The following is a 27,634-nucleotide window of genomic DNA, read 5'->3' on the forward strand; positions in this document are numbered from 1 at the left end:
ATTGCTTGTATTATGCAACCGAACCATGTACTTGAGATGTAACATTTGTGATTTTTATAGTGTGTTTGCACGATACTAGTTGTACACTAGTAGTATATGTGTGTCTGAAGGGGTTTAGTAATTAATGTGTAAGAACTATAGTACAGATGAGAAGCAGGGGATCTGTACTTTTTCCTTCTGCAACCAAATGGCACTCAGGCCATTGATAGTAACAGCTTCAGCACAGTTGGTGGGAAAGTGTGGATCCCAGAATCTCTCGGTTTAGCACAGTACAATATACTAATTATATATAATGTGAGAAACTGAAAGGCTCCTCTATCTTTATTTCTTGTCAAGGTAATCAATCAAATTTCAATGAAGCATATAAACTGTACATTTCTTTTTAAAAAGGTTTATTTTTTTCAAAACCTCAAGCAAAGCTCTGTTTTATATAAATAATTGTTACAAACTAATGTATTATTTAAAAAAAACTTTCAAAGTGAACTGTATCACAATGTAATAAATTGCCTCAAATTTCTGATACATTTCTTTTGAATCCTGCTATTCATTTTTGAATCCAACAGCTTCAACTTTGGCCTGATCGATTTCCGCAGTCTTAAGCTATGCATGGGACCCGGAATAAAAAGTTGCTCCTCACTTAATTCTGAATTTGAACCTCAAGATCTGTTTGGATTACTGACTTTGGATATCTAATGATTAATAGGAGTCTGATTGAAACTTTATCTGGAAATGTTATCCTGAGATGTTCCAGACTGTAGCTGAATTCAGACATGTTGAGAAGAGAATTAGTTGAGTTCCAGAGTTTGGAGATCAAGGGAAACAGTGTAATTAGATTGGATTTCAATATAGTGAAGATGGAGGGAGCAAGAATCCCCTGGTGCTGGAAAAGAAATGGGGTTCCTCAGTTCCTTATTGTTGTTGAACTCTTAAAAATGATATTCCTGCTGTATGTGAACAATCAACATTTTTTTTTGCTTTCTGTGCTTTAGCTAGTTTGGAAGAAGCATGTTGCACCTGTTGAGGGAATCATACAGCAGCCTGTAGGATATCTCTGGGTGATTGCCAGGTAGGAACACTTAAAGCGTTGAGGTTCTGAGTTCATGACTCTTACGTTTTAACTTCTCCGGGTTATTTGAAGCCATATGCGAGAAATCTCGGAAAATGTCGTTGTACGTTTCATCTCCTGAAAGGAGAAGAAAAAGATATAAAGTGAAAGAAAACATGGGATCAGAAAAGCAAGAAATTCAAACCTACTGACACACAATCCTCAGCATCAAGTAGGGTCAGAAGCACACAGGCATACAGAGGTTTGGTGAACAAATATCTTCTGCTTGATGTACTACACAAAAAGCAGGAGGCGCAAGATTCTGTCATAAACTCACACCAAAATAGTTAATTAGCTACAGTCACCTTCAATATCCCTGGGCTGGGATGGATGGTATTAAAACCAGCTCAGAGCTTCGCAGCTAATCACTACCCATGCCTCTATTGCTAAGTGTGTATATGGATTGAATATAGCTATCATATCTTTTACAGCTGAAGAACTCAATGACTCCCACTGTCCTGGATAACACAAATAATCCAGCAGAGCAGAATGGAGGAACACCAAAATGAAATTACAGCAGCTACTGGGCAAAGGGTACAAAACCGCATTGAAATAACCTCAATGTTATGTGGCCTGAGAACGATCAGAGGGGAAATGCTTGTTAGAGCTAGTTCCAAGTCCCACAGAGATTAATACCAGGGAAATGACTGAATGTCACTCTACATCCCTCATGTTTTGTCAATTTTCTTCTTAAAGAAATGTAAAGAATTCAGTGGCAATCAAACTGCTTCAATTTGATTTGGTTTTCATATCTTTTTTTGGCTACTTGCCTACTCTACTGTGACACAGCAATAGTGCTTTTTTCCCTCACTGCACCCATGTTGCGTGTGTGTACTGATTCAGATTTCAAAGTCCATATTAATTTAACACGTCTTTGATTTAAACCTGGTTGATGACATGCAGCACTGGACACAAAGATACTGACCTGCTTGTCCAAAGACTCCCTCTGCTTCTCGCATCTCTTCATTCATCTTAGCCAAACGAAGCCTGAAAATTCAATGGGCAGATTATTAGGGTTTAACACAGTGAGTCCTTCACTTGGGATCATAAAATCAAAGAAAGAGATAGGTCAGTCCTTCATGTCTATTCGCCTCTTTGAAACAGCATCCAGTTAGATTACTCCCCATCTCTTCCTAACAATCCGGATTTTTGTCCTTCAGGTAAAGAAAATCTTGGAATTTAAGGAATAGCATAGAAACCTTATAGTGTGGGAATAGGCCATCTGGCCCAAGTCCACATTGACTCTCTAAAGAGCATTGCACCCAGACTCACCCCCCTACACTATCCCTGTAACCCTGTATTTCCCATGGCTGATTCACACATCCCTGAATGCTATGAACAATTTAGCATGGCCAAACTACCTAACCAGCACATCTTTGGACTGTGGGAGGAATACGGAGAACCCAGAGGAAATCCACGCAGCGATGGGTAGAACGTGTAAACTCCACACAGACAGTCGCCCGAGGTTGAAATTGAACCTGAGTCCCTGGCGCTGTGAGGCAGCAGTGCTAACCAGTGCCACACCTATACATGAAGTGTTTTGTAATCCCAGGACGTTTAAAAGTGTTCAGTCTATGTTGTGAAGAATCTGGGGAAAACTCTCTTCCCCTTCTTTGAATGGTGCAGTGGGATATTTTACATTACCTTGGGGGCAGATAGAGCTTTAGATGAACATTGGAACTAGAAAAAGAAATCCAATTCCCTTAAAGAGTTGGCATGATCTGCATAGATTCTTGATGAATTTTATGGGCCCCTCCACCCAATGGGACAAGATGATCTAAAAAAAAGGCTTATCTAAAATAAATATTGCTGGGCTTAAGAGAGCTGGAGTGCTTCCCCAGGCCTTGACTCAAATTTGTGGACCAATGTCTTTCTTTACTGTCTGCAATCATGTCAGAACTCCTTCACTCCACCTTCCCTCTGATCGCCACATACAGAACTTATGTCATCCCTCTGCAATTTGATGTGACACCCTTCACCTGGAGTCAAAAATCGGTACTTGATCTTTCAAGAATTAAATTAGGAAATACTTCACACAACGATGGAAACTTGGAACTCTGATAGTAGATCGTTTATCAATTTTTAGGGATGGGCAATAAATGCTGGCTAAGCCACCAATTCCCTATCCTATGAATGGTTAAAAAAAAAATCAGATTGATTTCTGTTAACCAAAGGCTTGGCAATATATTGGAAAAGAGTCATAGAGTCATAAAGGTGTACAGCACGGAAACAAACCCTTCCGTCCAACCTGTCCATGCCAACCAGATATCCCAACCCAATCTAGTCCCACCTGCCAGCGCCTGGCCCGTATCTCTCTTAAACCCTTCCTATTCATATACCCATCCAGATGCCTTTTAAATGTTGTAATTGTACTAGCCTCCACCACTTCGTCTGGCACCGCTCTCTGAGTGAAAAGGTTGCCTCTTAGGTCTCTTTTATATCTTTCCCCTAAACCCATGTCATCTAGTGCTGGACTCCCCCACCCCAGGCAAAAGACTTTATGTATTTATCCTATTCATGCCCCTCATGATTTTGTAAACCTCTATAAGGTCACCCCTCAGCCTCCGACGCTCCAGGGAAAACAGCCCTAGCCATTCAACTTCTCCCTATAGCTCAAATTCTCCAAGCCTGGCAACATCCTTGAAAATCTTTTCTGAACCCTTTCAAGTTTCACATCTTTCCAATAGGAAGGAGACCAGAATTGCATGCAATATTCCATAAGTGACCTAACCAATGTTGTGTACAGCCGCAACATGACCTCCCAACTTCTGTACTCAATACTCTGACCAATAAAAGAAAGGAAGGTGGCATGGTGGCTCAGTGGTTAGCACTGCTGCCTCACAGCGCCAGGGACCCGGGTTCGATTCCAGCCTCGGGCGACTGTCTGTGTGGAGTTTGCACATTCCCCCCATGTCTGCAACACTCCTGAGGACATTACCATTAAGCGGGTTTCCTCAGGGTGCTCTGGTTTTCTCCCACAGGCCAGATGTGCAGGCCAGATGAATTGGCCATGCTAAATTGCCCATAGTGTTAGGTGCATTAGTCAGAGGGAAATGGGTTTGGGTGGGTCACTCTTCGGAGGGTCGGTGTGGACTGGTTGGGCCGAAGGGCCTGTTTCCACACTGTAGGGAATCTAGTCTAAACTCATTGATTTAGGCATGAAATCATGCAACAAATGACTCCCCAAAAACTCCCACCCACCACCTTACCACTTTAAAGCCTTTGCCCCCTTGTTCCTTCTAAATATATTTTCAGTGAAGGCGTGAGAGCCAGTCCTGACAGTGTAGCTCCATCATGTCTCAGACTGTTGCTAATGCCAATTAAACAGACTTTCAGTGACTAGCTCTCCATTGTGACTGTCCTCCATGCAATATTATTCCTTGATCTCATAGGTCATGAGTACATTGTAACTGTTGGGTAGATTCCATGTCTATGGGGCCTCCTCTAAAGATGTGTCTAAGTTCTGTATAATATTGTCCAGACATTCTTCTGACTCCCTTCTAGTCATACCAAACACCTTCTTCACTATCCTATCTACCTGCAACTCCATTTTCAAGGAACTATGAACCTGCACTCGAAGGTCTCTTTGTTCAGCAACACTCCCAAGGACTTTACCATTAAGTGTATAAATCCTGCTACGATTTACTTTCCCAAAATGCAGCACCTCACATTTATCTAAATTAAACACCATCTGCCACTTCTCAGCCCATTGGCCCATCTGATCAAGATCCCGTTGTAATCTGAGGTAACCTTCTTTGTTGTCCACTATACCTCCAATTTTGGTATCATCTACAAATTTACTAACTATACCCCTTATGCTCACATCCAAGTCATTTATATAAATGATGAAAAGTAGTGGACCCAACACCAATCCTTGTGGCACTCCACTGGTCAAAAGCTGGAGATGTGGAGTTAGATCACAGATCAGATAATTTTATTGAATGGTGTAACAGGTTTGAGATATATAACGACCACCTCCTTTTCCTTCCTTCCCCTGCAGTCCTATATTACTGCTGTCTCTATCTTTTCTCCAGAGACGATGAGTTGTAGCAGACACAGTTTACCTAAGCTGTATATAATCTGCTCTCAACATAGTTAACCACTTTCACTCACTGGGGAGTGGGATGGGGAGGAGATAGCTATTCAATAATTAACATTCGGAAGCATTCCCGAGAGCTGGGACTAATCTTCCAGAGCTAAGGTTCCTGAGTAAATCCATATAATCATTTAATGGTGGGGATTATTGTCAGAACTATACAACCTGCTCACTGGCTCCTCTCTTAGCTTAGATTTTAAGGATAGTAGCTTGTGTTACTTAATCACAGAGAGCAGAAATATAATATATTCAGTCTCAAGTCCCTGTTAACTTACTTGTCATGATTTGGAGATGCCAGTGTTGGACTGGGGTGTACAAAGTTAAAAATCACACACCAGGTTATAGTCCAACTGGTTTAATTGAAAGCACTAGCTAGTGCTTCCAATTAAACCTGTTGGACTATAACCTGGTGTTGTGTGATTTTTAACTTTGACTTAGTTGAGTTTGGATAGTGCAAATTATTAACTGCAACAAATGATCTTTGCACCATTGAACCAACCAAGCTATAAAAGAAAAAGCAAGCAAGGGTTTCTGCTTTTTAGTCATTATTCATTGACTCATATGAATGTCAGCTGACTATAAACCAACATCCCATGAACATTCATTGCCTTGATGCAGACATGAGCAATGAGCCCTTGGGTGAGGAACCAGGAGCAGACTGGATACTGTTGAACACAGCCCAGCAAAAGTGAGCATCTTTGTGAGTGGAGAAGGGAGGTAGAAGAAGAGAAGGTAGAGAGGTAAAGAATAGAGGGTAAGAAAGATATCCTGGATGTTGTGGCACTCACAGTGTGACAATGTCTGCATTCGCAGTATCGATAGCGATTGTAATTGGATCTTTGCCATTTTCATCTACTGCAGTTTGGCTTGCTCCACGTTTCAAGAACAGGCACACTAGACTATAATAAATCACAGATTGTAATAAACAGAACATTTTAAAAACACAAATTAAGAGTTGGCATTAATAACTCCGATAGGTGTCAACTGAATTATTATTTAGGAATGCATTATCTTAATGAATAACAATTCACACACTTCAGTGAAGCTGGTATAGTTATTGAAATTTCTTGAGAGCATTGTTCTGCATTAATGTCATCAGGCAAATCGACAGTTAGTGTGGAGCTAAAAACAATGCAATAAGATGACAACTTGTATTTATCTAGCAGTGTTAAACGAGTGAAACATTCCATGGCACTGCAGAGGAATTTAACATTGACTGTGTCATGGAGGTGACATTATGATAAGTAACTAAAGACTGTGCCACAGAGATGTAGAGATGACAAGCTCAAGGGACTAATGGGCCTTTTCCTATTTCAGTGTTTCTAAAGCAAAAAAAAAATAGAAGTCACCTTTGTCCTCTTCTGCCATTGGGATCCAGGATGAAAAATGTTTCTGTAACTAACTTTTACAGTGCCTGCCCTGGGAATATAATGACAGGGAGGTGTAAAGAGATCTTTATTCTGTATCTAACCCATGCAGTATTGGTCAGAATTGATTTTGATAGGGATTGTATGGGTAGAGTTCTAACAGTATCTAACCCTGTGCTGTACCTGTTCTGTGAATGTTTGATGGGACAGCAAATAGGAATTTTCTCATTGTTGTTTCAAACTTTCTAAATTTGACTCAAGTTTTTGAACAAAAAAAACCCAAAGAAAGTGCCAGAAATGAGAGACCAAATCATGATCTCCCAGTATGAATCAATTTTCACTTCTGATTTATAATTAGCTACATTTCCTTTTTAAATAAGTTACATCATTTATGGTGTCAAATCAGCACACATGATTAATTTTGCAGCACTAGATGCATCTAGTGCCAAGCCAGCCTTACCCAGTGTGCCCATGGATAGTAGCATGGTGGAGAGGACCACGACTGTGAATGTCCATTTGATTCACGTTGGCTCCGTTCTGCAACAGAAATTCACAGGCTACCAAGGAACCCTAGGAACCATATCATGGAGCCGAAGAGAAGGAATGTAAAGATGGAACAAAAAAAAGTCAATGGTTAGTCCATTTAGGATCTGAATCACATTTCTCAATGATACAAGGAGCAGGATCTCCACAGAACACACTTAGTCTTATTGAGTACATGTAATTCAGCACAGAGTTATCTTTCTGTCTTTGCATGATTTGACCAAACAGATTACCCACCTAATATACACTTGCCCATTTCTTTTCATTTTAGTTTAGTCTTGAGGGATAATATTTCAAGGAACAATCTGAGCTATTTTTCCTTCCACTCTAGGGATCCTCATAGAATAAATACCAGCTTTCTATTAGCTCTCATTAAGAAGATACCCAATGATGTAAATCACATGCACTTACATGTCAAAGCAAGTACCACTACAATTTTTTAAAACAAGAATATTCGGACAAGATTTCAAGTGAAATCATTATTTATCATTGTATATCATTGTTTAACCAGGCTATGGTGGATTTGATTTGATTTATTGTAGTCATATGTACCTAAGTACGGTGAAAAATTTTGTTTTGCGAGCGGTACAGGCAGATCATAACAAACAAGGACATACAGATCACAGGATGCGTCTATGATCACAGAGCGAGGCATACAGAGTAATGGCACACAGCAAAATCAACATTAGATTTGAAATTGGAGAGGTCCATTCAGCAGTCTAACAATAGCAGGGAAGCAGCTGTTCATGAACCTTTTGTACCTTGTGTCTGATAGAAGAGGTTGGAAGAGAGTATTACTGGGGTGGGAGCGGTCTTTGATGAGCATTGATGAGATTGTGGATCAGAGATTATTGTTGGATTGTGATTATTCCAGCTGTGGCTCAGTGAGGGGAGCACATCAGTTAGAAAAGAAAGACACAAGGGAGTCAGAGTACGTAGTAACTCTGAAGAACTAAACTGCATTTATTTCAATGCAAGGGGTTTTACAGGTAAGGCTGATGAACTGAAGATATGTTTAAGAACATGGGATTGGGACGTCATAACTATTACAGAAACCTAGATGAGAGATGGACAAGACTGGCAGCTCAATGTTCCAGGTTTTACACGCTGTATGAAGGATAGAAAAAGAGTGAAAATATATGGGTAGAAATTACAAATAAGAAAGGAAAGATCACTTTGATGGGATTGTACTATAGGCCCCCCAATAGTAAGAGGGAGATTGAGAAACAAATAAGTAGGGATATCTCAGATATATGTAAGCATTGTAATAATGGAGGATTTTGATTTTCCAAACATTGACTCGGGCTACCATAGTGTTAAAGGCTTGAATGGTGAAGAATTTGTCAAATTTGTTTGAGAAAATTTCCTTTTTCAATCTATGGATGCTATTACTAGAGAAGGAGGAAAATAAGATCTTCTTTTGGCAGGACAGGTGACTGAAGTTAAAGTGGGGGAACACTTTGGGTCTAGCGATCATAGTTCTATGAGTTTCAAAATGGCTATGGAAAACGTTAAGCCTTCCATTTAGAATCATAGAGATGTACAGCATGGAAACAGACCCTTCGGTCCAACCCGTCCATGACCCAATCTAGTCCCACCTGCCAGCACCCGGCTCATATCCCTCCAAACCCTTTCTATTCATATACCCATCCAAATGCCTCTTAAATGTTGCAATTGTACCAGCCTCCACCAAATCCTCTGACAGCTCATTCCATACACGTACCACCCTCTGCATGAAAAAGTTGCCCCTTAGGTCTCTTTTATATCTTTCCCCTCTCACCCTAAACCTATGCCCTCTAGTTCTGGACTCCATGACTCCAGGGAAAAGACTTTGCCTATTTATCCTATCCATGCCCCTCATAATTTTGTAAACTTCTATAAGGTCACCCCTCAGTCTCCGACGCTCCAGGGAAAACAGCCCCAGCCTGTTCAGCCTCTCCCTGTAGCTCAGATCCTCCAACCCTGGCAACATCCTTGTAAATCTTTTCTGAACCCTTTCAAGTTTCACAACATCTTTCCGATAGGAAGGAGACCAGAATTGCACGCAATATTCCAACAGTGCCCTAACCAATGTCCTGTACAGCCGCAACATGACCTCCCAACTCCAGTACTCAATACTCTGACCAATAAAGGAAAGCATACCAAACGCCGCCTTCACTATCCTATCTACCTGCGACTCCACTTTCAAGGAGCTATGAACCTGCACTCCAAGGTCTCTTTGTTCAACAGCACTCCCTAGGACCTTACCATTAAGTGTATAAGTCCTGCTAAGATTTGCTTTCCCAAAATGCGGCACCTCGCATTTAATTGAATTAAACTCCATCTGCCACTTCAAGGTAAATTTTAATGCCACGAGACAAGAGCTTTCAAAAGTTGATTGGAGTAGACTGTTCGCAGGTGCAAGGGTGTCTGACAAGTTGGAGGTGCTGAGGAATGTGATGACGAGAGTTTGGAGGCATTTTATTCATGATAGAGTGGTATGATTAAGGAACAATGGATGAATAAAGATATTGATGTTCTTGTCAAGAATAAAAGAGAATCGTAATTTAGATACAGACAACTTGGTTCAATTGAATCTCTTAATCAATATAAAGAGTGTTGGAGCATTCCTAACAGAGAAATTAGGAAGTCAAAGAGGGGAAAAGATAGCATTGGCAGATAAGGTTAAGGATAATCCAAAGAGATTCTACAAATATAGTAAGAGTAAGGTAACTGAGAGAGGGTAGAGCCTCTTAAAGATCAAGGAGGTCATAAGAACTAGGAGCAGGAGTAGGCCGTCTGGCCCTTCGAGCCTACTCTGCCATTCAATAAGGTCATGGCTGACCTTTTCGTAGACTCAGCTTCACTTACCTGCCCATTCACCATAACCCTTAATTCCTTTATTGTTAAAAAATAAATCTTAGTTTTAAAAACATTTACTGCAGAAACCTCAACTATTTCTCTGGGCAGAGAATTCCACAGATTCACAACCCTCTGGGTGAGGACGTTCCTTCTCAATTCAGTCCTGAATTTGCTCCTCCTAATTTTGAGGCTATTCCCTTGTGTCTTAGTTTCACCTGCCAGTGGAAACATCCTCTCTATGTCTATCTTATCTATTCCGTTCATAATTTTATATGTTTCTCTAAGATCCCCCCTCATTCTTCTGAATTCCAGTGAATATAATCCCAGTCTACTCAGTCTCTCCTCATAAGCCAACCCTGTCAACTCCAGACCTAGGTGAACCTCCTCTGCACCTCCTCCAGTGCCAGTATATCTTTTCTCAAATAAGGAGACCAAAACTGCATGCAGTACTCCAGGTGTGGCCTCACCAGCACCCTGTACAGCTGCAATATAACCTCCCTGATATTCAACGTAATTCCTTCAGCAGTGAAGGACAAAATTCCATTTGCCATCTTAATTACCTGCTGTACCTGCAGACCAACCATATGTGATTTATTCACAAGGGCACCCAGGTCCCTCTGCACAGCAGCGTGCTGCAACTTTTTACCAGGAGATGGGAGAGATACTAAATGAATATTTCTCATCAGTTTTTAGTGTGGAGAAAGAAATGGAGACCAGAGAATGCAGAGAGAGAAATATTGATGTTTTAAAAACAGTTCACACTACAGAAGAGGAAGTTTGGGAGGACGTGGAGAATATAAATGTGTGTAAATCTCCTGGACCTGACCTAATGATCCCAGAACATTGTGGGAAGAAAGAGAGGACATTACGAGACCCCTCGCAGAAATATTTACATCATCTGTAACTACGGGTTGTGGGGGGGGGGGGGGGGGGGGTGGGCGGTGGCTGATGACTGGAGGGTAGCTAATGTTGTACCTTTGTTTAAGAAAGGTTGTAAGGGGAAACTGGGGAACTAAAGACCTGTGAGTCTGACTTTGACTGGCAGGAAATTTTTGAAGGTGATTATAAAAGGTAGGATTTATGGACATTTAGAGAGGCAAAATTGATTAAGGATAGTCCGCATGGTTTTGTGCGAGAAAAATCGTGTCTCACAAACTTGATTGAGTTTTTTTGAGGAAGTTACCAAAAAAGTTGATGATGGCAGAGCAGTAGACATTGTTTATTTGGATTTTAGTAAAACGTTTGACAAGGTTCTGCACGGTAGGTTAATTAGTAAAGTTAGGCCACATGGGATTCAGGATGAGCTTGCCAATTGGATACATAATTAGCTTTTAAGGTGAGTGGACGGAGATTTTAAAAAAGACATAAGAGCCACATTTTTAACACAGAGAGTAGTTCGTGTGTGGAATGAACTTGCAGAGGAAGTGGTGGATGTGGGTACAGTTACAGTGTTTAAAAGACATTTGGTTAACTACATGAATAGGAAAGGTTTGGAGGGATACGGGCCAGGAGCAGGCAGATGGGACTAGCTTGGGATATGTTTGGCATGGACTGTATGTTTTCGTGCTGGGTGACTCTATGATTAGGTGTAGCGCTGCATTCAGCAGATATCACTCTCTCCATCGAAAGTAATGAATTCTTTTTACCGGTGTCACTGCCTGGATAAGTGGAGTTTTGTTCTCATCTGATGCATTCACCCAGTTCACATCAGCCCCATGTGCCAGTGCATCAGCCATGACTGGGAGATTTTGGAGTGCGGCAGCTCGGTAAAGTAGTGCCCCTGGATGGAGGTCTCGCAGCTCGTCACAGCTCTCAGCATTTGAGGCTTCTTTATCATTCACGCCTACAAACAGGGAACAGGAGAAAGAGAAATTGAAATTAGTGAACCTGACCTGACAGTGCATTTCAGCATTTTACGTTTATAAATTCATCTTTAACATAGTAAAAACATTCCAAGGAGTAGCTAGGTAAAGGAAAATTGACATAAGAAAAACGAAGATATTGGGACAGATATGTGAACATGGGACATTGGAAACAGTCCTTTGATTCCTGCTGCTTCATTCATTAGTAAGATCATGGCTGATCTGGCTGTTGTTTCAATTCCACTTTCTAGTCCGTTTCTGTTCCTGGGATAATGGGGTATATTAGGGCCCAACAAATGAGTCCTGGATCACTGGAGCCCCCCCCCCCCCCCCCAGTCCTTGCATGGGGCAGGGCTGCTGTGCTCAGTTGGGGTCCTGAACTAGTGGGGTCTTTGATTTCTGTACCTACTCCTGGACTGCATCCCATAACTTCTAATTCAAATGTTTATCATAAATCTATCCCGGCCCTGTTTACAGACCATTCTCTTCTGGAGAAGAATAATTCCACATTCTTAACTGATCACAGGATACTAAAGTTCTTCTTATCCCTATCTTAAAAGTAACATCCTTTATTTTTCAAGTATGTCGTCTAAATTTAATCTTCAGCACAAAAGGAACCATTCTCTGGGTATCCATCCTTCCCAGTCCCCTGAAGTTTTTGTTTCAATAGTACTAGCTCTTTTTATGGTGGCATGGTGGCACAGTGGTTAGCACTGCTGCCTCACAGCGCCAGAGACCCGGGTTCAATTCCCATCTCAGGTGTCTGTCTGTGTGGAATTTGCACATTCTCCCCGTGTCTGCGTGGGTTTCCTCTGGGTGCTCCAGTTTCCTCCCACAGTCCAAAAATGTGCCGGTTAGGTGAATTGGCCATGCTAAATTGCCTATAGTGTTAGGTGAAGGGGTAAATGTAGGGGAATGGGTCTGGGCGGGTTGCTCTTCGGAGGGTCGGTGTGGACTTGTTGGGCCGAAGGGCCTGTTTCCGCACTGTAAGTAATGTAAATCTAAATCATTCTTCCAAACCCCTAATTTCTAATGGCCAACTGTCCGATGTTTCTTCATAAGATAAGCCCCTCATCGCAGGAATGAGTTGAGTGAACCTTCTTTGAATTATTTCTGAAGCAATTCTACCTTAAAATCAAAATTATGACACCAAAACTACATAGCACTGTAGACATATAACTGGACCTCCAAGGGCCTTTGTTCCAATATAATCTAATCTCAATCCTTTCAAAGGAACATTTCAATTCATCTTTCTTGATCAAAAAATAGATGAAACGTTGAATTCTACCTTTTAGTATATTGTCAATATACTAAATTCAAACTTGATTAGAGTTTGTTTTTTTGGGGGTATAATTTAAACTGATTAGCCAAATTCAAAATTGTTTTTGTCTCTGGGCAACCAGCTATCCTAGCTGCTGGACCACATGTTACATTGTATCTTATTCAGAACACTTGGTGCTGTTGGATAGTTCTGCTCACATTTAACTCTCTTACAGGTACAGTACACCCACATCTTCATAACAATCTATCCAAGCAAGAATCGATTAAGGTATAGATGTTGAATATTGCTGCAAAAAGACATTTTGTGAAAGCTTTCTGTCTTGCACTCATAACAAAATGTTGCAAGAATACCAACTCAAGGGAAAAAAAATCCAACCTTAATGCTACATGAGAAGAGATGGCTGATTGGTTGGCAAGGGGATTCTGATTGGTAGAGATACTCTCCCTGGCAACATCTGTGCAAGTAACATTCTTGCCCACACAATTCCCAGTCAGCCAATGGATATCTCTAACAAGAAAGAATTTAAGCAACACCTCTCCATTCAATGGCACATTGTTGAATCCCCCACTATCAACCTTGGGGTTACCACTGAGCCGAAACTGAACCAGACTAGCCACATTAATACTAATCTACAAGAGCAGGTCAGAGGCTAGGAACCTTGAAGTGAGTAACTCACCTCCTGACTCCCCATAACTTGGAGAAAGTGAGGACTTGGAGATGCTGGAGATCAGAGTCGAGAGTGCGGTGCTGGAAAAGTACAGCAGGTCAGGCAGCATCCGAGGAGCAGGAGAATTGACGTTTCAGGTAAGAGCCTTTCATCAGGAATTCTTGATGAAGGGCTCTTGTCTGAAACGTCGATGCTCCTGCTCCTTGGATGCTGCCTGACCTACTGTGTTTTTCCAGCACCACACTCTTAACTCCCCATAGCTTGGCCACCATCTACAAGGCACAAATAAGGACTAGGATGGAATCCTGTCCACTTGGATGAATGCACCTCCAACTACATTCAAGTGGCTTGACACCATCCAGGACAAAACTGCACTCTTGAGTGATATCCAAAAATGTTTATTCCTCTCACAACCAACACCCAGATGCAGCAATATGTACCATCTACAAGAGGCACCAGAGAAATTTATCAAGACACCTTTGGTAGAAACTTCAAAACCCATGACCACAACCATCTAGAAAGAAAATGGAAACACATACATGTCACCATATGCAGGTTCCTCTCCAAGTCACTCACCATGCTGACTTGTCACTGTTGGTGAGTGAAAATCCTGGAACAGCATAGTGGGTCAATTTACAAATGTCCTGCAGCTGTTTAAAGTGGCACTGTTACTTAATATTGATCTGAGATTTAATAGAATAAGTGAACAGGGTTAATTGGGTATGAATTGATTGAATAAATATGGGGAACTAAGAATCAGTGGAGTGTGAATTTTGTGGTGTATGGTTAACTGAAATGAAGCTCTCGCTGAAAGTATGGACTTCAACTGTTTAAAAACAGCTATCCTGTAATGTATAACAGTAGTAGTGGAGGGTGGTTGAGTCAAACTGTAAAGTTTTAGGGTATGATTTACCCACCTATTTCCTGAAAATGAGCCTTATGACCAGTGGTGTGCATGTCCACATAATATAGAATAGACCGGCTAAACTGCGACCAGGTTTCTGAGTAATAAAGATCGGGTTAATGTTAGAAAATTTGAGAGTCCCATTAATCTCAGACTTTTGGGAATGATAACACACCAGAAGGAGCTAGCCAGTGGAGAAATGTGACTATTAAGTCGGGCAAAGAAGGCCACTGGCAAATGTAAAAGCTGGTTGAACATATAGGGTAAGGACAGGAAGTTAGGTCATGGAGTGGGAATATGAAGATAGAAGGGAATAAAACACTTAGTTGTTGGCTTTGTTAGTAACAAATGCTTGGAAGAGTAGATTAAATAATATTGTTTCTTAGTCCTCCAAACAAGCCACCAAATAGTGAAGCAAAATTAATGTGTATTTTACCTAAATACTGCCATTCCAGTTTGGTACTTCTCAACGAGGTGTGCCTTGTTAAAACTGGGCTGTCAAGTTAAAAATAGACTTTATCATGAGGAGCAGCTTTCAAGCATCTTTATGTTGTGTGTGAATAATTGTTTGTTGAGTGGAAGCAGGAAACTTGAAAACATTGTGATAAGTGGGCTTAAAGAAGAATTCCAAGTTGGATTCTGGAGCTTTTTCACAAATTGGATTGGAAATCAGGTTGAAATGACTGTGTCACTTTAGCAACCTTACCTGGGAAATGTTAGGCTCATTGTTATTAGTCAAAGGGCCTCAGAAAAAGAATGTAGCAGCTTAGAAAACTGAAATGGACTAAATGCAAAGTCTAAACGGACAGCTGAATTGACTTGGTACCCAAACAAAACCAGATGAGAGAGTTTTGTAGCAATACAGTTGAATAAAATTATGAAAAATCCCAACATAGGAGATGTTCTGGTAAACAAGACATTGAAAAAAAACATTTAAAATAAAGCTTTTTGTTAAAGTTTGTATCAGTGTGAAATGCCAGAAACCTCATCATGCTTTTCATCATGCTTCCTAAGCAATCTGTGATGGATTCTTAAGTACAGGAGAGTTTGTAATTCTTCTTGTGAGATGGGGAAGAAAATATTGCAGTTTAGCTTCGGAAGGTAAAAAGATCAGATTTGTAAAAGGAAGGTACTTAGCAACAGAAACTCGCTTTTGTTAAGGCTGTGGATATGGTGTTTCTCTGCAAAAATATTGGAGGAAATTGTAAAAAGCAATTGAGTAGCAACACACTTTGAGTGCTACATTGATAGTACTTTGCTATGGAATAAAATACACTCAACAATTGTGCAAATGGGAAAATACTGAGGCTTGATTTTGTAGTTTTAAAACAGAGACTGGAGAATGGAGAAATCTCCAAATTGGAATGGGTGGATAGCAGGAGTCAGCTAGAGATTATTTGTAAAACAAGAGAGCAAATCCTCAGAAACTGCCATCCATACTGGAAAAGGGATACTTGGAATGCCAATATGCACAGAAGAAATGGGGATATAATATGTTGTCATTTTATATGACTTGTTTTATTTAATTTAAAAAAAGATTTAAAAGGATAAAGAGAATCTGTTATTGTCTAATATAGTCTGAAGGAATGCCTGAGACCTAAAAATTTAATGATAGTCTTTATATACCTTGGTAATTGAGATGAAACACGATTCAGAAAAAGTGTTTTATCATGAGATACATGATGCAAAGATGACAAAACACATGACTTTTATCTGTTCATCCACCTCCTGCCCCCTTCCAAACAAAAATACAAAATTTCAGCATTTCTTAAATCTTTAACTTATACCATCATTTTACACTCTGGGCAATGCATCTGCAACCACATTATTTGCTCCAGAAATATGAATGACCTTACCATTAAATGGTTGAAGTAATATATTCTGAGTAAGTCTTACATTTCAAGTTTTGAACTTATGAATGAATACCAATGGATCACTGTCACTGTAGATTAATGTACTGTACATCTGTTATCATGTCAAACATAAACTTCAAAAAATTGAAGACAATGACATTCTCAAAATCTCTTTTGTAGAGTACATCCACTGAGAAGTATGTCCTAATAAGTTACTCTTGCACTTGTGAATACACTTTTGGGCAAATTTATTACAAAACCAGCCAACTGTAATTTCTTAGCAAGTTTGCTACTGGTCTGACATGTTCCTCCCAGATGTTATTATATATCTCAAAGCCAAAATAGATGTGCAATTATGAATTTCAGCTATGACTTGATTCATTAGCCTTTGGAATGTAGTTTGGTCATTCTTTAATCCAAATGGCATTACTTGAAACTGTTTGTGACCCTTCTTCTTGTTTGATGTTCAGGGCACTTGCCAGTACCACTTCAATACATTTATGTCAGAAAGGAACACAGCACTGCCAACCCATAGAAACACAGGAACATGAGTGGACTATTTTGGCCTTGAGCCTGTTCCACATTTAATTAGATTATGGCTCATCTGTGGCTTAACTCCATTTATCTGCTTTTGGCTCATATTCCTTCCTACCATTTGCTTAACAAAACATTATCTATCTCTGACTTAAAATCAACAATTTTAAGCATTTGCTGATGTTTGTGGAAAAGGCTTGCAAACATCTATCACCTTTTGTGTATAAGAATGTGTAGAAATCTCTCCTGAATAGCTTACCCTAATTCTGAGACTATGCCCCCTAGTTTTAGAATCCCTAACCACTAGAAATAGTTTATCTTTACTATCTTTTCCTGTTAATACAGTCTTCCAATAGTGGGAATGAGTACAAATCTTATTTTCTGACTGCATTTACCTTTCTGTAATCTATACAGTATCTAGTTGATCTATCCAGTTTATAAACTGACAGTATCGTTGAAAGCGAAGTGCTTTGATTGGGTTCATTAAAGTAATTTTCCAGAATGTATTGAATTTATTTTTCCTCCCCGGAGTTTGTTTTTCTGAGCTGAACTGATAAGGATTCTGTCTTATTGGTATGAAGTCTCCATATTATGCCGAGCTAACACAGCACACCCATGCGAGTATCTACAGATTATCTAATACTTCCTCGGTTGTTTTGCAAGATCCTTCCATTGTCCATCATGTAATCATCTCCATGAGGTCTTCATTTAGCTCTGTCTTTTAATCGTGCAATCTTATATCATGATCCTGTAGGTTCGTGTTGCTTTGCTATTATCAGAAATAATATCAAACTTGGAGGTGTGGGAAACAACATGGATGATATCAAACAGCTGTAACAGGGCATGGGCTACTGGAAGAGATAGACAACTGGTAATTTGAATTTAATACAGAGAAATGTGAGGTGATGCATTTTGGCAGAAGGGTTAGGGAGAGGTAGTACATACTGAAAGGTACAGTGCTAAAGAGAGCGCAGTTCCAGAAACATCTGGGAATTAATGTATATTAATCTTGAAGGTAGCAAGACATACTGAAAGAATAATTAGAAAACTTTCTAGGATCTTGTCACACCATAAATAGAGACATTGAGGATGAAAACAGGGTAGTTACGCCTAACCTATATGAAGCTCTGGTGAGACTGCAACCAGATTATGGTGTCCATTTATGGATACTGGACTTTAGGAAGGATATGAGTGTCCTGCAGAGGGTACAGAGGAGGTTTACCAGAATTACTATAGGGATGAAGGATTTGTGATGATGCTGCTCCTTTAACAAGGTAATGTTATCTTTGGTTTTTGTTTTCAGAGTGATTGTAACGACACAGATTCAGAGAGAGCTAAGTTTGAAGGGTATTAGGGCCAATTTGATTATAGCTAACAGATACTGCCTCAGGCAAAAGGTTTTCAAGATTTGAAATAATCACTTGTACGATAAAATGGGAGTGGCCAGTTCTCCCAGCCCAGCTTTTCTCTGCTTTGGTTTGGGGTTTTAGCGAGCAGTCAGTGGTGAAGCTGCAAGACCCAAAGAAGCAGCTCCATGCTGATCCTCCCCCTCTCTGACATCGCTCCTGGAAGACCCTGGGTTTGATTTTACCTTAATTGCCAAGGGGGTGTTTATGGGGATTGTTGCAGGAATTTGGAACAGCATCATTAAGTGGGGATACTCTGTTGGGTTTTCAGACAGGCTAAGTTACTCTATTGTCTGTACCCTTTTGTTTGTGTTTCATTCGGTAATATCGCAAATAAATTCTGTTTTGTTCAGAACTGAGTGGTTGGCCAAATGCATCTCTTCTGGAATATCTACTATAAACCTACTTCAAACAACTAGCAAAGTTAGTGTCCATGCTACTTTCTTGAAATGATTTGAGGGGGACTGTCCTGGTCCATAACAGATTGAGGGCTTGTCTGGGATTTGTTCAATGGTTCCAGTTGGGATTCGTGTTGTTGGACTTAGAGGCAGCGAGTGGCAGGTGTGAGTATCTTTTATTCTGCGTGTTCATTTTGGTTGGTTTAAACAGTGCTTGGGATAGCAATGGCTCTCTCAGTCACTAAGAGTTTTCTGGGGTTGGAAGAAGTGACTTTGGGGGTTTCACAAAAAGAGAATAAGGCCAAGCTGCTGGAATTAGCAGACAAGCTGGGATTGGAGCTACCTCCTTCTGTGTGGGAAGGAGAGATAATTACAGCAATAGCTCAGCATTTAAATTTGTTGGAAAAGCCATCAGAATCTTTCGAGATGGCTAAAATTCAATTGAAAATGAAGCAGCTTCTGTTAGAGGCAAGGAACAGGCAACAGAAATGAAATGGTTTGAATTATGATTAAAAGCAGAGGAAATGGAAAAAGAACCCTGAATCTTTTAGCAGAACATAAAGAAAAAGAGAGAGAGAGAGAGGGACAACAGATAGAAAGAGACAGAGAGGAGAGAGAAAAGGAGAGGGAAGAAAGAAAGGAAGAAAGAGAGGGAGTTTTAACTTCAGAAATTGGCACTGAGACAGGAAAGTCAGCTGAAATGGATGGAGATGAAGGCTGAAGGGAAGTTTAGTGAGGAAGAGAGTGAGGATGAGCAAACCCATGGTAGCTAAAGGGCTGGGGAGAAACTGTTTAAAGCCTTGCCTAACTTCGATGAGAGGAATGTGGAAGCCTTTTTCATCTCATTTGAAAAGTTAGCTAAACAAATGCAGTGGCCAATCATCTTGTGTTAATCCAAACAAAACTTGTAGGTAGAACTAGTGAGGTATTCACGTCACCATCAGAGGATGTATCTGGGCCGTATGAGGAGGTGAAGAAAGCCCTTTTAAGTGCATGTGAGCTTGTGCCAGAAGTCTATAGATAATGTTTCAGGAAACTAAGGATATCGAGTTTGAAAGGATCAAACAAATAATTTTGATAGATGGATAAAGGCATTAAAATAGAGCAAACCCATGATGTTCATAGAGACAATTATTTGGGAGGAGTTCAAAAATTCACTTCTGAAGTAGTGAGAACTTATGCAGAAGAGCAGAGAGTTAAAAACGGCAAGGTTAGCAGCTGAAGTGGCTGATGATTATGAGTTGGTCCATAATTCAAAGTTTAGCTTCCAAAATCAATTTCAATCCGTGAGGGATAGAAGTTGGGACAAAGAGAAATCCTCACGTGGATAGAGAAAAGTAGATCTTGGTGAAGATCATGAGGATAACTTACCACAGGGTACAAAAGGAAACCCTTGAAGGGGAAAGAGAAGTTAAAAAGCTCTGGTGCTTTCACTGCAATAAAGTAGGCCACATGAAATCACAATGTTGCTGGGCCAGGAAAAGCACTGGGAAACCAGATGTAGGAAAAACAGGATAAGCCAGTGAATTTTGTCAGAGTGGTAATGGAAAGCACAGTGTAGGCTAAAAAGCTGACCAGAATGTACAACTTGGTCAGAGGTTGATTAAGGAGGAAGTACCAGATCTTCTTAAACCATATACCTTCAAGGGTAAAGTGTACTCACATAGGCCAGGAGCAGCAGGTAAAGAGGTTACAATATTAAGAGATACAGGATCCTCTCAATCTTTGATGTTGAAAGATGAGGAGCTATGTACCCCTGAAGGACTATTGCCAGAAAAGGCAATCCTGGGATTGAGTGGGTTTTATCGAAAATTCATCCCAAACTTTAGCAGCGTGGCTGCAGAAAGGCAAGAAGTTTCATTGGACAGCGGACTGTCAGAAGGCATTTGACAACCTGAAGGCTGTGTTAACCACTGCCCCGGTATTAGCCACAGCTAATTACGCAAAGTCAATTTAAGGCGATTATCGACGCAAGTGATGCGAGTGTCTGTGCTGTGTTCTTGCAAGAAGATGATGAGAGATAGAAAGACCTATCAGTTATTTCTCAAGGAAATTGAACATTAATCAGCATAAATATTTGACAGGTGAGGAGTCAGAAAAGATTTACAAGGATGTTGCCAGGGTTGGAGGATTTGAGCTATCGGGAGAGGCTGAACAGGCTGGGGCTGTTTTCCCTGGAGCATCGGAGGCTGAGGGATGACCTTATAGAGGTCTATAAAATCATAAGGGGCATGGATAGGGTAAATAGACAAAGTCTTTTTCCCTGGGGTGGGGGAGTCCAGAAATAGAGGGCATAGGTTTAGGGTGAGAGGGGAAAGATATAAAACAGACCTAAGGGGCAACTTTTTCACACAGGGTGGTACGTGTATGGAATGAGCTGCCAGAGGAAGTGGTGGAGGCTGGTACAATGACAACATTTAAAAGGCATCTGAATGGGTATATGAATAGGAAGGGTTTGGCGGGATGTGCGCCATGTGCTGGCAAATGGGACTAGAGTGGGTTGGGATATCTGGTTGGCATGGACGTGGTAGACCAAAGGGTCTATTTCTGTGCTATACATCTCTATGACTCTATGAGTCTTTGAACTTGGTGTTAACGTCATAACATTTCAATGTTTATGTTCCCAGTAATGTATCTGAGACAATCATATACACTGATCAGAATCCACTGAAGTTTGTGGAGAAATTGAAGGACAAAACGTCAGACTGTTTAGATGGAGCATGCTGTTACAGCCAATTTCAAAATTGTGCATGTGGCCGGACAAGAAAACATGATTGCTGACGCCTTTTCGAGTCTCAAATGAGAAACGGAGGTGTTCGATGGCAGGAATACAACAAACTGAAACAGAGTGTAGCAGGGCATATTTGCACAATTATTGTCAATGTAATTTATATGGTTGTTGTGGTATACTAACAATTGAAGATAAAGGGGTTTTAAAATGAAGCTATGTTTGGATATTGATGGTTCATTTTTTTTAAGTGGGGAGGTGTGATGATGCTGCTCCTTTAACAAGGTAATGTTACCCTTGGTTTCTGTTTTCAGAGTGGTTGTAAAGACACAGGCTCTGAGAGATCTAGGTTTGAAGGGTTTTAGGGCCAATTTGATTATAGCTAACCGATACTGCCTCAGGAAAAGGGCTTTCAAGTTTAAAGAAGAACTTGTACAATGAAAGGGGAGTGGCCTGTCTCCAAGCTCAGCTTTTCTCTGCTTTGGTTTTAGCGAGCAGTCAGTGGTGAAGCTGCTAGACCCAAAGAAACAGCTCCATGCTGATCCTCCCCCTCTCTGACATCGCTCCTGGAAGACCCTGGGTTTGATTTTACCTTAATTGCCAAGGGGGTGTTTATGGGGATTGTTGCAGGAATTTGGAACAGCATCATTAAGTGGGGATACTCTGTTGGGTTTTCAGACAGGCTAAGTTACTCTATTGTCTGTACCCTTTTGTTTGTGTTTCATTCGGTAATATCGCAAATAAATTCTGTTTTGTTCAGAACTGAGTGGTTGGCCAACTGCATCTCTTCTGGAATATCTACTATAAACCTGCTTCAAACAACTAGCAAAGTTAGTGTCCACACTACTTTCTTGAAATGATTTGAGGGGGTCTGTCCTGGTCCATAACAGATTTTAGTTACAAAATAAGGTTGGAAAACCTAGAGCTCTTCTAAAAGCAAAGGGGCGGAGGATGGACCTGATTAAGAAGAACAAAATCATCTAGGTTTCCATTCCTATTAACTGATGATGCAAGCCCTATAGGACATCAATTTAAGTTTTTTGACGAGATATTGGTGTATGTGAGGAAGAACTGTTTTCAGAAGTACTGTTCATAGAATCTCTACAGTGTGGAAACAGGCCCTTCAGCCCAACAGCTCTGCACCGACCCTCCAAAGAGTATCCCACCCAGACCCATTCCCCAACCGTTTTATCCCTGCCTAATGCGTCTACACATCCCTGAATGCTATGGGACAATTTCCCATGGCCAATCCATCCTCACCTGTACATCCCTGGACACTATGGGTCAATTTAGCACAGCCAATCCACCCTAACCTGGACACTATGGGACAATTTCCCATGGCCAATCCACCCTAACCCACACATCTTTGGACTGTGGGAAGAAACCGGAGCACACGGAGGAAAATCACACTGACATGGGAAGAATGTGCAAACACCACACAGACAGCTGCCTGAGGCTGGAATTGAACCTGAGACCCTGACGCTGTGAGCAGCACTAACTACTTGAGCCACCTTTGCACAGCAAATGGTAATGACCTGTGGTCGATGGTATTTAAGTGAAAGGAAATTTCAATCTTACCTGAGTTCGAGGACGAGGTTTTCCCTCTTGGCTTCAGGAAAGGTTTTGGTGGTTTTTCAGGTTTTTGGGCTTTCTCCAGAGTGTTGGTACGCTGATTTCGCTTCAAGCTGCATCTTCGAAGTCTGATGCCACTTTCTGGAAGTTTGTGGATAAATTTCTTCTCCACATACTTGGCCCGAATCCAGGCTTCTTTCTCCTGTCTAAGGAAGGAGAGTAGTGAACGAGGCTGTTATTCACTGTGCCTTTTATCAACTTTCAGGATCATGGTAGAAAAAGACCTTTGCAATCTTAAGACAGATGTTATCCTCAAAATATAATCCTTACCGAGGAGATCCAGGGTGAGGCTTTTTCACTGTCATCTCTTCAATTCGAGCTTCATAGATCCGATTAATGGTAGAGTTCCCCAACTCACACATCAGCTGTTTGCGAGAGAAACATAAAGAGTGAAAGGGATGACAGAGTGACGGGAAAATCAAAGCAGGGTTGGGGTAGTAGTGAAAGCTCAGCGATGAAGGAGAGATCTGATGAGTAAACACAGGTTGAGGGCCAGGGGAGTGGGACACAATAAACAGTGAGAAATGGAGATGAGTGAGGGGGTGGAACAGAGGTGGGGGTTAAAATCAGATGTGGATAGGGCTTCAGGGAAAATAACCTGGGAGGAGAATTGGGAAGAAAACGGGGAGAGCCTGACGAAGCGTGGTGGAGATGGGAAATAGAACAGGAAAGGGAAAGGGAAAAGAAATAGGAGCCGTAGGGAAGAGATAGAACAAAGAAAAGGGTGAAGGGGGAAGCAAAGAAGATGGAGGGGGGAGTAAGAGGAAGGGAAAGGTGAAGCAAAGGGTGGGGACAAAAAGATGAATGTGGGATAAAGGTGAGAGGAAGGGAGGGAAAGCAGAGAGAAAGAGGGGGGCATAGGAAAAGTAAAGGAGAATTCAGATGTAGAAATCCAAGGTCACAGGTCGGTGCAACATCGAGGGCCGAAGGGCCTGTTCTGTGCTATATTGTTCTATGTTCTATGTTCTAAATGTAAGAAATCCCATATTATATAGTTTAAACTATATTAATTCTGGAAAGTACTGACCTTTAACAATTCAGGCTCCCAGGAATCAAGAGTCAGTGATCGGACTTTGGAAAAATGGACTCCCAGACTCCTGACAGAAATAAGAGAACCAAAATTAGTTCTCTCTTGCTCAGTACATACTTCCAGTTGTCATGTCTTTAGCCTCTTTTCTGACAGTTACAGCTTCATCCCACTCCTGACATTCTTACAAGAAGTTCCTCAAGATCAGTGCTGGGCTTATTCCGAACACTTAGATTTGTTACTTGTTCCCAGCGTTCAGCTCAAAAGTTCAGAGTTTACAATCCCATTAATAGGTAACCACAGGAGAATAAAATCTGGAAAGTTTATGAATATGAATCTCTGGGCTAAAGTAACAAGGGTTTTGAAAGAAAATAACTGAGAACACTGAATTACTTACTCGTTCTGTAATCAGTATTAGAATAGAATCCCTACAGTGTGGAAACACACCCTTCGGCCAACATGTCCATACCGACCCTCTGAAGATTATCCCACCCACACCCATTCCCCTATTACTTAACATTTCCCCTGACTAATGCACTTAAAATACACATCCCTGCACAGTATGAGCAATTTCTCATGGCCAGTTCACCTGACCTGCACATGTTTGGACTGTAGGAGGAAACCGGAGCATCCAGAGGAAACCCACGGGGAGAATGTGCAAACTCCACACAGACAGTCGCCTGAGGTGGGAATCGAACCTGGGTCCCTGGCGCTATGAGGCAGCAGTGCTAATCGACACTCCCTAACCACCCGATGCCTGGAGGAAGATTGCCTCATCTTCCACCTTCTAACACCATGGCATCAATGTGGGTTTCACCAGTTTCCTCATTTCCCCTCCCCCCTCCATATCCCAGATTCAACCTTCCAACTTGGCACTGCCCTCATGACCTGTCCTACCTGTCCATCTTCCCAGCTATCTGCTCCACCCTCCTCTCCAACCTGTCACCATCACCCCCCCCCCCCATCTACCTATCGCACTCTCAGCTACCTTCCCCCCAACCCCACTCCTCTCTCATTTATTTCTCTACCCCAAGCTCACAAGCCTCATTCCTGAGGAAGGACTTTTTCCCGAAACGTCGACTCTCCTGTTCCTCAGATGCTGCCTGATCTGCTGTGCTTTTCCAGCACCACACTCTCCACTCTAACCACTGAACCACCATGCCGCCTGTATTGTTTAATCCTTGCCAATAATTTGCCTTTATTAAGAGTTTCATGTATAACTAGTTCAAACTGTTAAAGAACTTCGCCAAATACGTCTGAAAGCCTCTATATCTAATATCATACTTTGTTCTACTCAATACTTTAGTCACCTCAAAGGGTGTATTCAGCGACTGCACCAAATTAAAATTTGGGTGAGTTGGCAAATGTGCCTGACTCTTGCCCTTTACCTGTGGATTCCAGAACATTCTATGCAGAGGGTGATGCCAAGATTGATGCTGGCCCATTCTGGCAGGTGTTCATTGCAGTCACAGCACTGGGCATTCCCTGGGATAGCTTGCACCTGCTCCAGACCCTTTTCCTTTCCGGGTCTTGCTTCGTCTGAGAAATCCAAAACTCCTGTAGACATAGACGAAGTCCTTTCCAACTTCTGAAAAGACACCAAGCTGAACTCTAACAAATATAGATAACACTGAGAAATGCTTTAAAAAAATGTAGTCCGTAGCTGAGCAGAGCCAGGATAATTTTCAGGAAGGATGCTGAACAGTTTTTCTGGACAAAGTTATGGGCATTGAACCACACAAACCAAATTTCACTCACATTCTGGTCCTTGATTTCAATTTGGAGGAGGGTAATCAAGGGACCATGACTAACTTCTTGTTTAGAGAAGTGTAAAAATCAGCTGGGTTCCTGTTCCTGATCACAGTCCATTAGTCACTCTGGAAATATATGGCTCTGTGATGTCAGGCATTCACTTCGGCTGTGATGAGCTATTGAATATTTTACAGTCTGCAGCGTCAGAAATGAAAGAAGTCCATTTTGTTAACATAATGGAAAACTGTAGTGGCTTTGCCCCCACCCCTGCCATTGAGAATCAGTATTTGTGAACATTACCAAGTGAGAATTAATGACTGCATAATTATTTATCATTGTGAGTGGAACACACAATGTGCGGGGAGTCCATATTCCTGTGAGAGTCATTGTGTGTAGAATCCAAATTCCAGTGAGTCAGTGTGTGTGCAACCATATTCCAGTGAAAGAATGTACGGGATCAGTATCCTAGTGACAGCTAATATGTTGGAATTATGCCTCTTGAGTGTCAGCATGCATGGAATCCATACCCCTGTGAGATTCAGTGTTTGTGCGTGGAACTTGTAATTGCGAAGTTTCAATGAATTTATTTTGTACCGTATAATTGTCCTCTCGCCTCTCATTAAAGGCTGTTGCAATGCTTGATTGTACCGCCAGGATCCAGGTTTGCTGGTGTTTCTCAGAATCAGCCTGAAGCATGCAGCTCCTGCCAGGGAACATAAGGAGAGCATAAGAACAGGGAACTTGCATCAAGGCTGCAAGTCTTGTAAATGTTAAAACGACTACTGTTTAAAACAGTGTTCTGACAGCAGCACTCGTGTATGTGTGAAGGGAAACATGAGGGATATTTCAGTCAAACGTTGCCCTTCATGGAGTTTGAGGCTCTGATTGCTGTTTAGTTATTATGGGATGTGAGGCTAATTGGTAAGGTGCATATTTATTGTCTGTTTCTTGTATGGTTCTACAGACACTGACTCTCACTAAACACAAGAGGCAATAGCCTGTGAGGGCCAGACCAGAGTGGGTAAGGATAACAAAGGACATTATGAACTGTTTAGGGTTTCGTGACTATCTGATAGATTGTGGTCACTTTTACTGGTACAGCCTTTTATTTTCAGATGTGTTAAATTGAATTCAGATATCTTTAAACATCAATTTGAAATCATGCTTTCTGGTTTACTAGTTCAATAATACAGGGAAATCGTGGTAACACAAATTTGGATAACCTGAAACACTGGTTGAGGTGAAGCTTTCAGTCATTCCCAATGACAGAACAGTAAGTACAATCAAAAGATGCCCACGATAAACCAAATTGTTTTAGCTGAATTCATGCATGCATATGACCAGGGCAACAAATCAGAGCAGAGTTCAACTCACTGGAACATGAAATCACAGGCAAGTTAAGAGTGAACATCAAGATCAAAACCTCTGTGAAAGAATGTTCACCTGCAGGAACGGTTAAACTTATAGAGAAAGTTTAAAATAGATTGGAGACAAAGAGAAATTTGTATGACTCGATATGCAGTGGAAAATCGCAGTGTGAAATAGTGGGACCTTCCACCAGTGAGTTTGTTGACCATTCTGAAACACTGCAGCATGAAAGCACAGGAAATATGATTTGGAGGTGCCAGTGTTGTACT

General features: G+C 41.2%; 1 protein-coding gene across 1 annotated transcript in view; it reads right to left on the reverse strand.

Annotated features, from left to right (window-relative positions):
* Positions 1 to 303: 303 nt before the first annotated feature.
* Positions 304 to 27,634, reverse strand: part of LOC122544294 (arf-GAP with coiled-coil, ANK repeat and PH domain-containing protein 2) — a 129,139-nt gene continuing 101,808 nt past the window's right edge. The window contains exons 13-22 of the mRNA XM_043683385.2: positions 26,592 to 26,700; positions 25,634 to 25,833; positions 24,246 to 24,315; positions 23,489 to 23,583; positions 23,165 to 23,364; positions 11,599 to 11,795; positions 7,029 to 7,138; positions 5,990 to 6,100; positions 2,031 to 2,092; positions 304 to 1,183 (exon numbers count right to left, since the gene is read on the reverse strand). Coding sequence (XP_043539320.1) covers positions 1,077 to 1,183; positions 2,031 to 2,092; positions 5,990 to 6,100; positions 7,029 to 7,138; positions 11,599 to 11,795; positions 23,165 to 23,364; positions 23,489 to 23,583; positions 24,246 to 24,315; positions 25,634 to 25,833; positions 26,592 to 26,700 — 1,261 coding nt within the window. The 3' untranslated portion in view covers positions 304 to 1,076. The remainder of the gene's footprint in view (positions 1,184 to 2,030; positions 2,093 to 5,989; positions 6,101 to 7,028; positions 7,139 to 11,598; positions 11,796 to 23,164; positions 23,365 to 23,488; positions 23,584 to 24,245; positions 24,316 to 25,633; positions 25,834 to 26,591; positions 26,701 to 27,634) is intronic.

This window comes from Chiloscyllium plagiosum, unplaced genomic scaffold (assembly GCF_037043375.1).
Source record: "Chiloscyllium plagiosum isolate Xiang-an unplaced genomic scaffold, Cpla_swu_hap1 HiC_scaffold_44, whole genome shotgun sequence".
Lineage (NCBI taxonomy): Eukaryota > Metazoa > Chordata > Chondrichthyes > Orectolobiformes > Hemiscylliidae > Chiloscyllium > Chiloscyllium plagiosum.